Here is a 17,079-nt window from a genome sequence, read left to right on the forward strand (position 1 = left end):
GAACATTTCTTTAAGTGCTTTTCAGCCATTCAAGATTCCTCTGATGTGAGTTTTCTGTTTTGTTCTATACTCCATTTTTGGATTGGTTTGTTTGGTTTGTTGGTGGTTAGCTTCTTGAATTCTTTATATATTTTGGATATTAGTCCTCTCTTGGGTGCAAGGTTAGTGAAGATTTTTTCCCAATGTGTAGGATGCTGATTCGTCCTATTTGCTATGTCCTTTATCTTACAGAGGCTTTTCAGTTTCATGAGTTCCCATTTATCAATTCTTGATCTTAGAGCCTGTGCTATTGGAGTTCTGTTTAGGACATTTCCCTCTGTGCCAATGAGGTCCAGGCTTTTTCCCATTTTCTCTTCTATTAGATTCAGTATATCTGGTTATATACTGTTGAGGTTCTTGATTCACTTAGACTTGCGCTTTGTGCAAGGTGACAAATATGGATCTATTTCATTTTTCTACATATTGACTGCCAGTTACACCAGCACCATTTATCGATGCTTTATTTTTTCCATTCTATATTTTTGGCTTCTTTGTGAAAGATGAAGTGTCCATAAGTGTGTGGTTTTATTTCTGGATGAGGGACAAAGCAAGAACACCCGCTCTTCCCATATCTAGTCAGTATAGTACTTGAAGTTCTAGTTAGAGCAATAAGACAACAAAAGGAAGTCAAGTGGCTGCATATTGGCAATGAAGAAGTCAAGGTATCACTGTTTGCAGATGATATGATAGTATACATAAGTGACCCCAAAATTTTCACCAGCAAACTCCTATAGCTGATAAATAACTTCAGCAAAGTGGCATACAAAATCAACTCAAACAAATCATTAGCCTTCCTCTACTTAAAGGATAAATGGGCTGAGAAAGTAATAGGGAAAGAACATCCTTTGCAATAGTCACAAATAATATAAATTTTCTTGGGTGTAACTTTAACCAAACAAGTAAATGATATGTATGACAAGAACTTCAAGTCTCCCAAGAAACAAATAGAAGATCTCAGAAAATGGAGAGATCTCCCCTGCTCATGGATTGTCACAATTAACATAGTAAAAATAGCTATCCTACCAAAGGCAATCTACAGATTCAAGACAATTGCCATCAAAATCCCAACACAATTCTTCGAAGACACGGAAAGAACAATTCTCAAATTCATTCGGAAATACAAACAGAACAGAACAAAACAAAACAAAAAAACAAAAACAAAAACAAAAAAGCAACAACAACAACAACAAAAAAAAAACCAGAATAGCAAAAACAATTCTTAACAATAACTTCTGGGGGAAATTACCATCCGTGAACTCAATATCACAGAGAAATAGTGATAAAAAGTGGTTGTTATTGGTACAGAGGCAGATACATTGATAAATGGAAGTACAATTCTTTGGTGGTCTTACGCTTACTGGATCTTATCCTAGTATACTCACAGTATAGTCCAGAGTGGCCTCAAATTCATGACAGTCTTTCTACCTCAGCCTTCCAAGCATTGCTGTTACAGGTGTGGTGTTGCACACTTGACTCAAAATGGTAAGGTTCTTGGTAGTTTTAGTTAAGTGTCTAAATCTTTTTTTGTATAGTGTCTTTCATTGGGTATAGGACCCTTAAGGATGTCTAATAGATATGCAAATGTCATTTATATGCACTTGAAAGTAGTATACAATTGGACCCTTCATAAAATTAAAGATGCCATTGGGGCATTCCTTTTCTGTAGTATAAGAATAGAAATGATATATTAGATTATAGACTGAGCGGTATAGGGGGAAGGGATGTAGAGTATTGAAAATTAAAAGACTTGCCTTGTGCAGGTTTTGTGTACTGCTATAGCCTCTGTGCATTCACTTGTACATCAGTCCTTTTTCTTCTGGAAAACACTATATTCTTGGAGTCACCCATTTCCTCAAGCTCTTAGTCTCTCTCCCACTTTTCTACATAGACCCCTGAGCCTGAGGAGAGGACTTTGATGAAGACATGCCATTTAAGACTGAATGCTCCAAAGTCTCTCATTCTCTACACATCGTACAGCTGTGGGTCTCTGTCTTAATTCCCATCTCCTGTAAGAAGTTTGATGTTGGTTTAAAGAGGCACTGATCTGTGGGTATAGACATATATCATTAGGAGTCATTTATTGCTATGTTCTTCTGGTACAAGTTCAACTCAGACTGTTTTCCAGCACTGAGATGGGGAAATTAACATGGTGATCCGTTTGCAATTGATACCTACTGGCAAAGGGGCATTGGTTTTCTCCAATGTACTCTAACTTGTTATATCAATCACACTCCACAACAGGTCCCATGTCTAGGAGAAGTTGCCCAATACAAATGAATTAGTGTGTGTGTGTGTGAGGGATATACTGTGTTTCATCTAGTTTTAATTTGGCATATATATATATATATATATATATATATATATATATATATATATATATATATATATATTTGAATTTGGTTTTTTTCAAGACAGGATTTCTCTGTATAGCCCAGGCTGTACTGGAACTCACTCTGTAGACCAGGCTGGCCTTGAATTCAGAAATCCGCCTGCCTCTGCCTCCCAGAGTGCTGGGATTACAGGCGTGTGCCACCACCGCCCGGCATTTATTTGTTTGTTTTATTAGTCTTTATTTTTGTGGAGTTTTCACTTTCTTTTGATATTTTGAAAGAGAGGGAGAGAATATAAAGTTGATAAGGAAATGAAAGATATAGGAGGCATTTGGGGAGACAAAACAATAAAAATATTGTATGAAAAAATAATTTTAAAATGCATGGAATGCCAAAATAAGCAAATAATAATAATAATAATAATAATAACAACTAAAATAAGCAAAATAAACAAATAATAATAATAATAACAATAATAATAATAATAATAACAATAAGGAAATGGTGGAAGGTTGCAAGCTATTTCCCCCCTTAAGTCAAGATTGTTGTATCAGGATTGATGAAAGTGAATGGAAATGAAAGAAAGCAAAGCTGTCCTCTTGAGAAGCAGATTTGTTCCTTTAATCAGAACAACTGAAGGACTTAAGTCTCTGAGGAGTGGAGACTGAGCAAGTGGCACTGGAGACTCAGGGATTCATAAGATAGAAAGAGGGGACTTTGAGGAGGGAAGACTGCATTGCAGGTTAGTTCTCTGCAGCCTCAAAGTAGTGGATGCCAATGGAGATTGGTTCATTGATCTTATCTGAAGCTTCCTGGATCCTCAGTCTGCAAACATTATTGTCAAGTCATCTTTTCTGTCTGGAGCTTCCTGGCCCTCTTGAGTCTTTTAGGTCGGTAACCCTTTAAGCTAAGAATATTTAGTACTTATGTCCAACACTGTTAAAAATTTAACCAGAACAATTAAACAAGAAAAAGTACACATCTGGAGATAGGTATGGTGGCATATACCCTAAACACAACACCCAGGTAGACCATGAGTTTATGGCTATCCAAGGTCTATAGATCGTTCCAGAAATTGATTGATTTTTTTAAAAAAAATTACATTCATTTGCTTATATGTATAATTACCAATTAGATCATCCAAAATATAAAGATGGTCTTTGTAACAGGAAAAGTTATCAAGTCACTCCATTTTCTTGTGAAAAAGGGATCCCACCCTATTTGTTTAATTCATTTATTTATTGGTTAATGAGCTTCCTTTATCCTCTTTCTTCTTCTTTTCTTTATGTTGATATGAGAAGAATATGAACACACTTCCATAGTTCAAACTAATGTCTAGCATTCTGACATAGTTGGCAAAGAATACAGGTTCCATAATCAGCATCTGGCTCTAAAGCTGGCCTTTATTACTCAGTCAGGGTTTTGACTGTCTAGCTTTGGACATGTTTGAGAGTGTGTTCTTCTAATATTGGAAATGGAGAAAATAAAATTATATCCCTTCTTCTTGTGTCCTAATTTTGGTTCTAAGGACTAAATGAGTGATTCTTATGTGAAACACTTTACTAAACATCTATTATGTAATAACCTTTATAAGAATGTTATTGTTTTTATTTGCTCAATTAAAACATTAATGTGTATCTGCCATATGCCAAGCAAAATTGTAGACAGAAACTTTGTTTTATTGGAGACTACAGTTAAAGATATACTGTTACACAAGCTCTAGAAGAAAATAAACAGAGTAAGGAGACAATAAACAACAGAGGTCATTACCTACAGTTCTTTATTTTAATTGGGAATGTGAACATTCCTAGTGAATGAGTAGTACTGGCTAAGGACCAGTTTGCCGTTCTGAGACAGTAATGATTCTAATGAACATAAGGGAGGGGAATTGTGCCCTCTTAGGCACAGAAATTACATCTTATCATAGTGTAATAGAATCAAGTACGTTTGTGGTGTGCAGACACATAGTGCAAGTACATGCAGAGGTCAGAGGTCAACTCCATTGCTCTACACCTTGTTGTTTTGAGACACTCTCTCAGCAAAACTGGAGTCCACTGTTTTCACCTTGACCAGCTGGCTAGGAGCTCTGGGCCCTCCTGTCCCCGTCTCCTTTGCTGGAGCCTTAGCTATATGTTGCCATACTTATACCTTGCTTCTATATTGGTGCTGAGGTGCTACTTAACTTCCTCATGTTTGCCCAACAAGCACTGTACCCTCTGATCCTTCTCTCTAGTCTCCAAGGTTTGGATTTTTTTCATTTTGCTTACTTGTATGTAATTTTTTAAACAGCCAAGGTTATATATGCATTTACTGTCATGACATTTTATTTTACAAAAAGGTACAAACTGTATTCGTTCCTCTTCCTCAAACTCAGGAAGAAGTATACTTCATCATTTTTTCCCTTCCTACGCTGCCTATGTAATCTTCCCACATTCCTACCTCATACCCCTCTCATATTCATGGCTCGCTTTTCTTTATTATTGTTATGTGTGTTTGTGTTTGTGTGTGTGTGTGTGTGTGTGTGTCTGTCTGTCTGTGTCTCTGAGTGTATGTCTGTCTGTCTCTGTCTGTCTTCCTGTCTGTCTGTGTGATCATAAATATATAAATGTAATATCTGTTGAGTTTCTCTTTGTGGTTTGTATGTATATGATTTCAGGGCAGACCACTTTACATTGGATAACCTATTGGGGGTCGTCATTCCTAGTGTAGGCTGCCTTCCCCTTATCTGCAGTCTTTAGTTCTTTGTCTAGGGACAGAAATATGTAAAAAAATTTTCCCATGCTACATTAGCATATGTGTTTATAATGTCCTTGTTTAGGCACCCATATTGTGAGGTATTGCTCTGTTATTTCTAGGAAACAACCCCACAGGAAATTTCCTAGTCCTCTGGCTTTTATAGTCTTTCTGATCCCCCTTCCTTGATGCTTCTGTCACCTTATGACAAGAGCTGTGTAGTAGATATATACATTGGGCTTGGATCCTTACAGTCCCTTGATCTCTGCATTGTATCCAGTTACAGTTTTTTTTGTCATGGTCTCCATTTGCTCCAGAGACACTTCTTAGATGTGAGGTGAGAGTTACACTTATCTGTGGGTATAACGATTTGTTTCAGAATTTTGTTAGGAGTTATGCTGATCTAGTAAAGTATCAGTAACAGGCTCTTTTCGAATCTATGGTAGTTGACTAGGTTCCTAGAACCTTGGATGATTTTCCCTCCGATGTAGTGGGTCTTGTTTCCAATTAGATAGCTTTGGTATCACTAAAATATGAGTACCATTGCTACACCTTTAGGGCTGTTTGCATGCTGGCCAGCTTATGCCTCATAGATGTTCCAGCTGGATAGGACTGTTGGTATCATCCCTCCTTTGGCAGCTTGTGTACTACTCTCTGGTACTGTGGAAACAGAATTTCACAAGTGTGCTGGTCTAAATGCAGGTATTCATGTGTGTGTAGCCAGACAGCAACCTTGGCTTCCTCATTCACCATTCATATCCCACCAGCTGCCTTAGAACTTGTTGAGTAGACGAGGTTGGCTGATCATGGATCTTTTCATCTCCATTTCCCAAGTAGAGGCTAGGGGGTAGGGAAACATAAGCATGCCCACCACTCCATGCTATTTTTTTAAATGAGGTTTGAACTCATATCTCAGGCTTTTGTGAGATATGTTAAGTATGTTACTGACTGAAGTATCAACCTAGTTTTGAGAAAGTTTTGATAAGAGTAATCATAGGACTTACTAAGATTTCATTTATGTTTTAGAAACATAACTGAGTGTTTTTTATAGAGAACAGATCTAGAAGGACTGGGCAGATGTTTCAGTGAGGAAGAGCTCCTGAACCATCAGGACAGTCTGGGTAGAGATCCAGACACTCACATAAAAAGCTGAATATGACCACACATGTCTGTATCCTAGTGTTAAGTGTTGGTTGGGGGACTTGGTGCAGAATCAGGATGTTCACTGGGGCTTGCTTGGTAGCCATACTCTTGTCTGCATGTTGACCCTTCTGTGCATACAGGTGCATGCGCACATACACACATACACATTGCAGAAGAACAACACACAAAGGCAAAGTTAGAGGAATCTTATTGGAAACTGAGGTACTATTTAAAGAGTTGTTTCAGTTATACAGATGTCACCTAGAGACTCAAACTAGGTGACACTAGTGAGGGTTAGTGAGTAAATCTTGTATGGACTTAGGGTTGTTAAGAGAATGGGCAGGTTTTGCTAATGAATGAGCAATTATGTTAAAAAATAGCACAATTTATGGACAAGGGGAGCCTAAGAGGTTTTTAATTTATTTTTTAAAACCTACTTTAATAAGGGTTCACAAACACTTTGAACTTCCTTCTAGTCCACTGTCCTTGCTTTAGCAGACCCGTGAGAGGACACGTGATGTTTGGAGAGAGTATAAGTTGGACCCCACAGACAGTGAAGGCCTGCTTGCATAGCAAGCTCTGTAACACATTGTTGGTCTCACATTTTAGCTGCTCTTTGCTTCACTGAGAGAGGCATAGAAGAGAGCCTAAGAGCTTTATGGGCATCTTGTTTTGGATTAAGAGGATAATGTAATGTTAAGCCTTGTGATGAAAAATTTTGGGGAGGAGGCAGTGGTCTAGGGCAAAGGTTGGAGGAGACACAACATAGTTTTGATGTTGGTTTCCTAACAAGGGCAGTTTTCAGATTGGTTAGGGTTGGTAAGGTTTTTGCTGTACTCATAAGTTCAAGAAAGAGCAGGATTAAAGAGGTAAAGGGGAAGAGGCTACACTTGCTGGTTCCATAGGGTACTAGCTATAGGGAGACAAGAAAAATGATTCTTTTGAGCTGATTTAAAGAAAAATTAAAGTGTGAAGAGTCAGAGAGATGTAGATGTAAGTCTAGGGGAAGGAATAAGATTTAGTTACTATTGGAAGTCTTAACCCTGACAGGAGCATGAGTTTAAATATAGTAGAGTGGAGAAAAGACAAAGTGTGTAGGCACAAAGATTAGTAGGTAAATTGGTCATGGGAGTGTATGGAATTTCTATATAATTGTCTTCTATATAATTCTTCAGTTAAAGAAACATAGGCTTTAATTGAGAAATGGGAGGAGACAATAACAAGTGTTTGAGATTTGAAGAGGGGTTCTAAAAGGAATTTCTAGGAAGATGAGGGTGTGGATAAGCTCATGTATGTGTGCTTGGATGCCTGGCATTTGCATTTGAGGTATAGCATCCTACAAATGAAAGTAGTTGACAGTTTCTCCTATAGATACACTACTCTTCTGTAGCTATAGAAACAGAAATAGGTAGGTAGATGTAGAGTTGGAATTTTGCCATGCAAAATGAATGAAGAGAGAGGCAAAGGGATTGAGTGCATGAAATAGTATAGTTGTAGTTAGAAGACTTCTACAATGATGAGAAAGAAGGCAAACAAGTCAAATTCCTCATTTCAACCAAACAGAAACTGTCTTCAATGGTATACACTTTCCCTTCTGGCATGTCTTTTCTGAGATGATTTACTTTTCTCTCCCCTTTCCCCCACTGTACTCTAGATGCATACATACAAATCCAGAGTCTGCTCAGATCACCAAACACTGTACTACCTAATTGCAGTCTTCTCTCTTTCTCCTGATGAACAGCTAGCTGTCTCATCTTCCCCTTAGACTCCTATTGCACATTGCATGACTAACCAAACACTTGCAAGGCACTATAATTCTGTGTATATATTTTCCTTTCCCTTTGCACTCCTCTGCCCATGTATCCATAGCAAATAGTGCATCTTGTGTTTACCAAAGGATTGATGAGACATTGAAAATCTCAGTTAAAACAGATTCTTCAGTGTTTTTTCAAAGCAATTATGAAAGCCATCATTGCCTAGCGATTACTTTTAATTTCTTTTATATCATCTTTCTGTTTGCTAGTCTGTGGTTGTCCTGTATTGTTTTAAAATATCATCACAGCCATCATTTCATTGATTATTTTGCAGGAACATCTGTCTTTGAAGAAGTATGTTGTTGACATTGTGATTGAAAGTGCAGCTCCACCAGAGCCTGTGAAAGATGGAGAAGAACGGCAAAAGAATAAGAAAAAAGCTAAAAAGATAAAAGCACGGATGAACTCCAGGTAACAGAAATGTCCCTAAATATGAAACAAAAGCGCCTAGGGATGGGACATTTAATTTAATGGAAGAAAAAAACACTTAAACTTGTTTGCTTAAAAAGCTTTGGAAAAAATACGAATGAACCTAATTTATAGCCACTTTCTTTGATTGAAAAAGAAAACTGAGTATTGATCCAAAGCCCACCCTTTCACCTGCTCAAGGGCTCTTCTTATAATTAGATACCAAGGCCATGCCAAATGTGTGCCTCTTTCAGCATACAATGGTACATTTAAATATTTGTAAACTAAGCTTATTTTTCTTTCCAACTATTGATTTTTAAATAAAGTATCAAAGAAAATCAATAGCAATCAACAAATAGAAGTCAGTTGGCTGTGGTGTCAAAGCCCATGACAGGATTTAATTAATTTGGTTGCCTGTCACAACAGGAAAAGTTCAAGAAATATCTCAAAATGGAAAGTGAGTTATCAGACCTGTAGTTTATCATCAGTGTCCAAAGTGACATCTGAGATCGGACAGCTGTGTAGTACATTACCTCACAAGCTTTAAGTGTTACATGATGACTGATGGTTCTTGTTTGAGGACACAAAACAGTGTTTTTTTAGTTGATACCTTTAGCATTGAGAGAAAGCATTATAAACTTTACCTTTTATCATGAAAGTTTCAAAAGAAGGAGATGCTTTTTAGTCCATGGAATTATTTATAAAAATGTGTAACAAGAATAATGCTGAGGGCTGGTGAGATGGCTCAGCAGTTAAGAGCACTGAGTTCAAATCCCAACAACCATATGGTGCCTTACAACCATCTGTAATGAGATCTGACGCCCTGTTCTGGAGTGTCTGGAGGCATCTACAGTGTACTTACATATAATAAATAAATGAATAAATCTTAAAAAAAAAAAAGAATAATGCTGAATGATTTAGTTGTCTGTAGTTTCCATGTTCAGATTGTGGCCTGCCAAGGCATCTGTTTTATCTCAAAGATCAGACATAACTCCAGAGTGTTTTGTTTCTTTGAAAATGAATAGTTAGAAAACAAATAATGATGTTTCCTGATTTGATGTCACGAAAGAAGGAAGTGCCATGTATTTCTTGTGTATAAGAAATCCTAGGGATGAGTTTTTTTTTTTAAATGGGTCCTTAATGCAATGACCTGAAAAGGCTTTCTTGAATTTAGTATTGGCAATCAGTGTGGCACATTTTCTTAGTTTACTTCAGGGTATTAGTGGTTTGTTTCAAAGTTTGTGCTGAGAACTTCTGGCTTCTCACTCTTGAATGCTTCTTAGTTTGTTCCCTTCTCTTCTCTATGCATACTCCCTGCTAAATCCTGATTTTATGTGTTCTATACTTTCTGATTACAAATTTTATACCTTTGAGTGAAATTTAATGTGCCTAAAACAAATTTCTCTTTCATCTCCCTCTAACATCTGACCTCATTATAAGGAAAAAAGCATTCTGTTATCATTGCCCAGGTCAGAGCCCTTTAAGTCACCATTGACCTCCTACTTAACAAAAACCACATAGTCATTCTTACTTAAAATAATGTTCCTTCTTTAAAATGTCTTCAGGTGCTCAAGCCAGATCATATCTCAGCATGGGGAGGAGAGGTAGACACTGAGGCTAGAGAGTAGGTGACACAGAATTAAGAGCACTTAACTGAGTTTGCAGAAGACCCAGCTTCTGGCTTAGCCACATGGTGGCCACAGACTTCTGTAGCTCCAGTTCCATGGATAGCTGATGCCCTCTTCTGGCCTCCTTTAGCACCAGTATACACATGGTGCATATAGACACATGTAGGCAGATGTTCCCATATACAATAAAAAGTAACTTGTTTTTTGTTTGTAAACCACCTATGTTGCCCTGCAGGTTCTCTGTCCTCTCACATTGTCTTTGCTTCCATTTCCTTTATGGCATTCTTTCCTCTTCACTTCATCTTTCTTCTTTTGCCCCTATTCTTCTTCTGCCCTCCTCTCCCCTTCTTTTCTCCTGCTTTTCCCTTCCCTGTGGTTTTCCTTCCCCACCCGTTTCCCAGTGGATATTGAACACAACAAGATCTTGTGCATGACAAGTCAATACAACACTGAGTTGTCCACAGAGGCATACTGATGTTGCTCCTCATGCTGCTGCTGCAATATTTTACTTTGTGACTCTGGCTGGCCCTGAATAGCAGTTTTTCTGCCCTCCTTTTCCAAATTCTGGGATAAGTGTGCCCTACCATACCCAACTCTTTGTATGTCCTTCCAATCATTTACTTACTAAATTGGCCCTGGGTAATCCCTTACATGTGTTCTGTAATTATATACTGCCTTCTTTGTTCTTTAAATTCTGGTATTCAAAATTATACTCTCTTGCTGCTGACTCTTACTAAGTCCTTTTTCAAGATATATCAATATTTTGGGTCAATCAACCTGTTTTCCTTTTATTGTTGAATATATGGATCATATAGGTAATATCAAAACCTTTGTTCAGTATCTCTTAATAAACATTTGAGTTGACATTTTGTAGGTAGCAAGAGGGGCTCTTTGAGGAGTTGGGAGGGGAGAAAAATATGACTACAATGTATTGTATGAAATGTTTAAATTAAAAACAATTAAAATAGAGAAATGAATTATAGAGTAGCTTGAATCTTCATAAAACAAAAAGCAAGCACACAACCCAACATGGTAAAGGCAACTATTTAGATAATTATAAAATTCAATGTTAGTATATCATTTTTTGTTATTGTGTTGTTTTGTTTTTCAAGACAGTGTTTCTCTGTGTTGCCTTGGCTGTCTTAGAACTAACTGTAGGCCAGGCTGGCCTTGAATTCACAGAGATCCACCTGCCTCTGCTTCTTAAGAGCTAGGATTAAAGGTGTGCATCACCACAGCCCAGCTTATATAAGTTGATTTTAACCTTGTATTTTTTCTGTGTGGTTTTAAAGTCAATTCTATAAAACAATAGTATAAAACTATGTCGGTGAGCATACTGTATGTTATTTGCACAGATGTTCACCATATCAATAGTATTCTTAGATTCTGCCAAATGCAAACAAAAAATATTTAGAAATAATATTTTTAGAAAATAATTTAGAAAGAATGTCTGAATGACTTGGTTCATTTCTCATTAGTTGTGAAAACATTGCTGATGAGAACAATGTAAAGGGAAGAATTATTTTATATGACAGTTTCAGATGTTTCTATCCATAATGAGCCACATATGTGTTCCCACACATGTGTAAACACGTAATACATATACCATAGCATACAGCCATATTCATAAGAAGTAAGGGAGCATACACTATTGATTTAACATTTGGTGTTATGATTTATAGAAAACAATGGTAGATAAGCGGTGGATGGCAGCCTTTCCAAACTGGAATTACAGGAAGTCTGAGCACATTAAGCTTTCCAGGAGAAGATACAAGTTTTCAGAAAGGATTTTAGAAACTGCATCATATCTTTCAGGGAGTCACTTCAGATATAAACTTAATGTAAAAGACCAGCTGTATATTTTATACAAACCATACCACAAAGATAGTAATATTGGTAAAGTAATAGGCTTAATGTTTAAATGACACAATAGAGAATACATTTTGTTTACTCTTAGGGAGAGGAAGACAGAGTCTGTACTTGTGAGTATGTGTCTTTAGAGGACAAAGGTCAGTCTCGTGTCGCTCTTTACCCTCTGCCTTGTTTAGATAGGGACTTTTGTTCCCCATTGTTCATCTGGCTAGCCAGTCCACTAGAGTCTTGGGCCTGTCCTGTGTGGACCTTACATCTATCTGAAGGAACACTGGGGTTACAGATTTATCATAGCTGACTTCTCCTGGGACATTGGTGGCGAAACTTAGGTTCTTAACCATTTGTAGATCACACTTTACCAATCAAGCCGTAGCTTTTAACATTTAAATTAATATTTAAATTAACATTTAATTTTTAACATTTAAATTAATAGGTTTCTCTTTTATTTTCAGAAAAGTAATTGCTTTACATTGCTTTAATGACACCTTTCTTCATGATGGCTTTCACCTCCTGCTCTAGACTAGCTGAAAAGAGATGGTGGCAAAGCAGCAGTGTGGACTTACACGAACCTTGGTGTGTAGTCCGTGTAAACAGCCAAATAAGCCTTTAAGGGCCAGGTCAACTTATTCCCATAAAGACTTCTGTCTTTGAACTTAAATGAAAATTACTTACCCATACTTAAATTTAGACTATGAATTTCTTGCAGTACATAGAAAGTCCCCTATCTCAACTACTTTGTTGGTATCATATAGCACCCCCTTTTTTTGGTGAGGAATAATATTATTTCAGATTGCAGTATCAGTCTATCACCTAGGGAAGTTTTGAAAGAATGTCTTGCAGCCACTGGGAGGAGAAACTACAGAGGAACCTTTTTTTTTTTTTAAAACAACCTTTTGTATTCATGATATAGCTCTTCTTTTTTTCCTTTTTTTATTATTTTTATTAGATATATTCTTTATTTACATTTCAAATGATTTCCCCTTTCCTGGTTCCCCCACCCCCAAAATCCCATAAGCCATCTCCACTCCCCCTGTTCCTCAATCAACCCTCTCCAGATTCTCTGCCCTGTTATTCCTCTACACTGCAGAATCCAGCCTTTCCAGGACAAAGACCTCTCCTCCTGTTGATGTTCAACAAGGCCATCCTCTGCTGCCTATGCATCTGGAACAATGGGTAACACCAGGTGTACGAGCTGGTTGATGTTTTTGTCCCAGGGAGCTCTGGGAGTACTGGGTGGTTCATATCATTGTTCCTCCTATGGTGCTGCAAACCCCTTCAGCTCCTTGGGTCCTTTCTCTAAGTCCCCCACTGGGAACCCTGTGCTCAGTTCAGTGGACAAATACAGTGTCCCCCTCTGTATTTGTCATGCATTAGCAGAGCCTCCCAAGTGACAGCTATATCTGGCTCTGGTCAGCAAGTACTTGTGGGCATCTATGATAGTGTCTGGGTTTTGTAACTGTATATGGGATGGATCACTCGGTGGCGTAGTCTCTGGATGGTCTTTCCCTCAGACTCTGCTCCACACTTTGTCTCTGTATCTTCTTCTGTGGGTATTTTGTTCCCCCTTCTAAGAAGAACCAGAGTATCCATACTTTGTTCTTCCTTCTTCTTGGGCATCATTTGATATGTGAATTGTGCATTGGGTATTCCAAGCTTCTGGGCTAATAACCACTTCTCAGTGAGTACATACTATACATGCTCTTTTGTGATTGGGTTACCTCACTCAGGATGATATTTTCCAGTTTCATCCATGTGCCCAATAATTTCATGAATTCATTGTTTTTAAAAATAGCTGAGTAGTATTCTATTGTGTAACTATACCACATTTTCTGTATCCATTCCTCCATTGAGGGATATCTGGGTTCATTCCATTTTCTGGCTATTATGAATAGGTCTGCTATGAACATAGTGGAGCATGTGTTCTTATTACCTGCTGGAAAATCCTCTGGGTATATGCCCAGGAGTCGTATAATAGGGTCCTATGGTAGTATTATGCCCAGTTTTCTGAGAAACTGCCAAGCTGATTTCCAGAGTGGTTGTACCAGCTTGCAATTCCACCAGCAGTGGAAGAGTGTTCCTCTTTCTCTACATCCTCGCCAGCACCTGCTGTCCCCTGACTTTATGATCTTAGCCATTCTGACTGGTGTGAGGTAAAATCTCAGGGTTGATTTGATTTGCATTCCTCTGACTAAGGATGTTGAACATTTCTTTAGGTGCTTCTCAGCCATTCAATATTCCTCAGGTGAAAAATCTTTGTTTAGTTCTGTACCCCATTTTTAATAGGGTTATTTGGCTCTCTGGAGTCTAACTTTCTGAGTTCTTTGTACATATTGGATATTAGCTCTCCTCTCTGTTGTATGTGGAGTTGGTAAAGATCTTTTCCCAATTTGTCGATTGTCATTTTGTCCTACTGACAGTGGAACCTTTGCCTTACAGAAACGTTGTAATTTTATGAGGTCCCATTTGTCAATTCTTGATCTTAGAACATAAGCTATTGGTGTTCTGTTTAGCAAAATTTCCCCAGTGCCAATGTGCTCAAGGCTCTTCCCCAGTTTCGTTTCTATTAGTTTCATTGTCTCTGGTTTTATGTGGAGGTCCTTGATCCACTTGAATTTGAGCTTAGTACAAGGAGCTAATAGATTGATTTGCATTCTTCTGCATGCTAGTCACCAGTTGAACTAGCACCATTTTTTGAAAAGGCTCTCTTTTTTCCACTGGATGGTTTTAGCTCCTTTGTCAAAGATCAAGTGACCATAGGTGTGTGGGTTCATTTCTGGGTCTTCAATTCTATTCCATTCATCTACCTGCCTGTCACTGTACCAATACTATGCAATTTTTAACACTATTGCCCTGTAGTACTGCTTGAGGTCTGGGATACTGATTCCCTCAGAAGTTCTTTTACTGTTGAAAATAGTTTTAGCTATCCTGGGTTATTTGCTATTCCAGATGAATTTAAGAATTGCTCTTTCTAACGCTATAAAGAACTGAGTTGGGATTTTGATGGGGTTTGCACTGAATCTGTATATTGCTTTTGGAAAGATGGCCATTTTTACTATATTAATCCTGCCAATCCATGACCATGGGAAATCTTTCCATCTTCTGAGGTCTTCTTCAATTTCTTTCTTCAGAGACTTGACGTTCTTGTCATACAGATCTTTCACTTGTTTGGTTAGAGTTACACCAAGATATTTGTAACTATTGTGAAGGGTGTCATTTCCCTAACTTCTTTCTCAGCCTGTTTATCCTTTGAGTATAGGAAGACTAATTTGTTTGAGTTAGTTTATATCTGGCGACTTTGCTGAAGTTGTTTATCAGCTGTAGGAGTTCTCTGGTGGAATTTTTTGGGTTGCTTACGTATACTATCATATCATCTGCAAATAGTGATAGTTTGACTTCTTCCTTTCCAATTTGTATCCCTTTGACCTCCTTTTGTTGTCTAATTGCACTGGCTAAAACTTCAAGTACTTTATTGAATTAATATGGAGAGGGCAGTCTTGTCTAGTCTCATCTAGCCTTTTCAATTTACTACATATTTATTTTTATATTTCTATAATACTTCAATCAGTCAAGCCTATAAACTCAGAAGTATTCTTATTGAGTGAGATCTGTATTTTATGAGGGAGTGGGCATTTTCAGTCTCTCAGGATAACATTTATATAATTTAAGGGAAAGTTTGTCACAGTAGCAGTATGATACATTACTAGGAATGGACTAACATTTTATATCATTGTATAAATGGCTATAAAATAACTAATAAAGATCAAACCTTTTTTTCTTTAGGGCTAAAGAATATGAGAATTTAGTGGAAACCAAAAATTCTGGCTCCGAGTCACCTTATAAAGCAAAGTGAGTAATTTATCCCTTATTTAATTTATGTTTCTCCTCGGTTTCTACCTTTAAAAGTATTTAGTTTGGATCATCATACTCTTACTTGGGAGATTGGGATTCCCTTTGGGGGTCTTATTCTTGTTCATAAAGAACTTAGGAATGGCCTCAAACAGAAGCTTGAGGACAATTTTATTAGACTATGCGATAAAACACAATTTAGAAAGAACAGAAATAATGCAGTATTGGCTCTCTGATTATAGTGAAATGCCCCAGAAACAGTAACTGAAAGGTAATTGTAAAATTCACAAATGCTTGCCGTTAAAATAAGGAGATTAAATAATACATACCTTAGCTATGAAGTCTGAGAAAAAAATTAAATCTTTTTGAAATGAACAGAAATATAGACAGTCTAATCAGAATCTGTGGGTGCAGTGAAAATACTTACAAGGAAATTAACAGCATTCCATGTGCATCTAAGAAAAGGTCTGAAATGAATTCTCTGTACTCCTTCCTTTAGACAGTATAAAGAAAGAGTGAGCTTAAACAGAAAAAAAAAGTAAACTCTTGAAATTGAAAGAAATCTAATTTTCAATGAAAATTAAAATAGACTCTCAGTGGAGGGAGGGAGAGAATCCATAAACTAATACTTTGTAAACATGAAGTTTTGATCTGTCTCCAGGCTCCATTGTAAAAGTAACTTTTATTCTCGTGATGCATGTTGTAGTATCTCTGACTTATTCTGTCAATTTTTTCTCTGATTCATCACTTTGTCTGCCCCTCTATTAGATGTCATTGTTTGGATTAAAGGTGTTTGGCATGTCTGCATTCCAGCCAGACAACACTGACCTGGTCTGTGGATGTGACAAGAACAGCCATGTGGCTGGATTAAAATTCCTCTCTCCGTCTCATTTGTTTAGTAGGTCCAAGTGCCTATGCTGCGCCCACTGTTGCCTTTTGACATTTTGATCCAGTCCCTGGTATTATTGTCTCTGCAGAATAGGGTGACAAGAGCTGTAGAACTGTCTGGAGTGTGTGTTATGGTGATAGATTTCAATGACAAACAAAAGCGTAGTTTCAGTACAGAAGATTTCAGCAACAGGAACTGAGGGACAGAAAGACTGTTCCTGTGCATGCAGCCAATCCAGCTGCAGAAGGTAGAGACTGAGACAAGTGCACCAAACCGAGAGCGCCAAAAATGTACATTCTAATTTAGCTATGAACCAACAATCTTATTGGAAAACAAATTGAAACCGGAAAGTTTAGTGAGCAGAATGACAAAAAAGC

The 17,079-nt window shown here is 37.5% G+C and overlaps 1 protein-coding gene across 3 annotated transcripts in view; it reads left to right on the forward strand.

Moving 5' to 3' along the window:
* The window catches only part of Scaper (S-phase cyclin A associated protein in the ER), a 414,909-nt gene that overhangs the window by 164,840 nt on the left and 232,990 nt on the right, over positions 1-17,079 (forward strand). For all 3 annotated transcript variants that reach the window (XM_052188286.1, XM_052188287.1, XM_052188288.1), the window contains 2 exons: positions 8,334-8,470; positions 15,748-15,813. In XM_052188286.1, the coding sequence (XP_052044246.1) occupies positions 8,334-8,470; positions 15,748-15,813 (203 nt within the window). The remainder of the gene's footprint in view (positions 1-8,333; positions 8,471-15,747; positions 15,814-17,079) is intronic.

The sequence above is a fragment of the Apodemus sylvaticus genome, chromosome 7 (genome assembly GCF_947179515.1).
Source record: "Apodemus sylvaticus chromosome 7, mApoSyl1.1, whole genome shotgun sequence".
NCBI lineage: Eukaryota > Metazoa > Chordata > Mammalia > Rodentia > Muridae > Apodemus > Apodemus sylvaticus.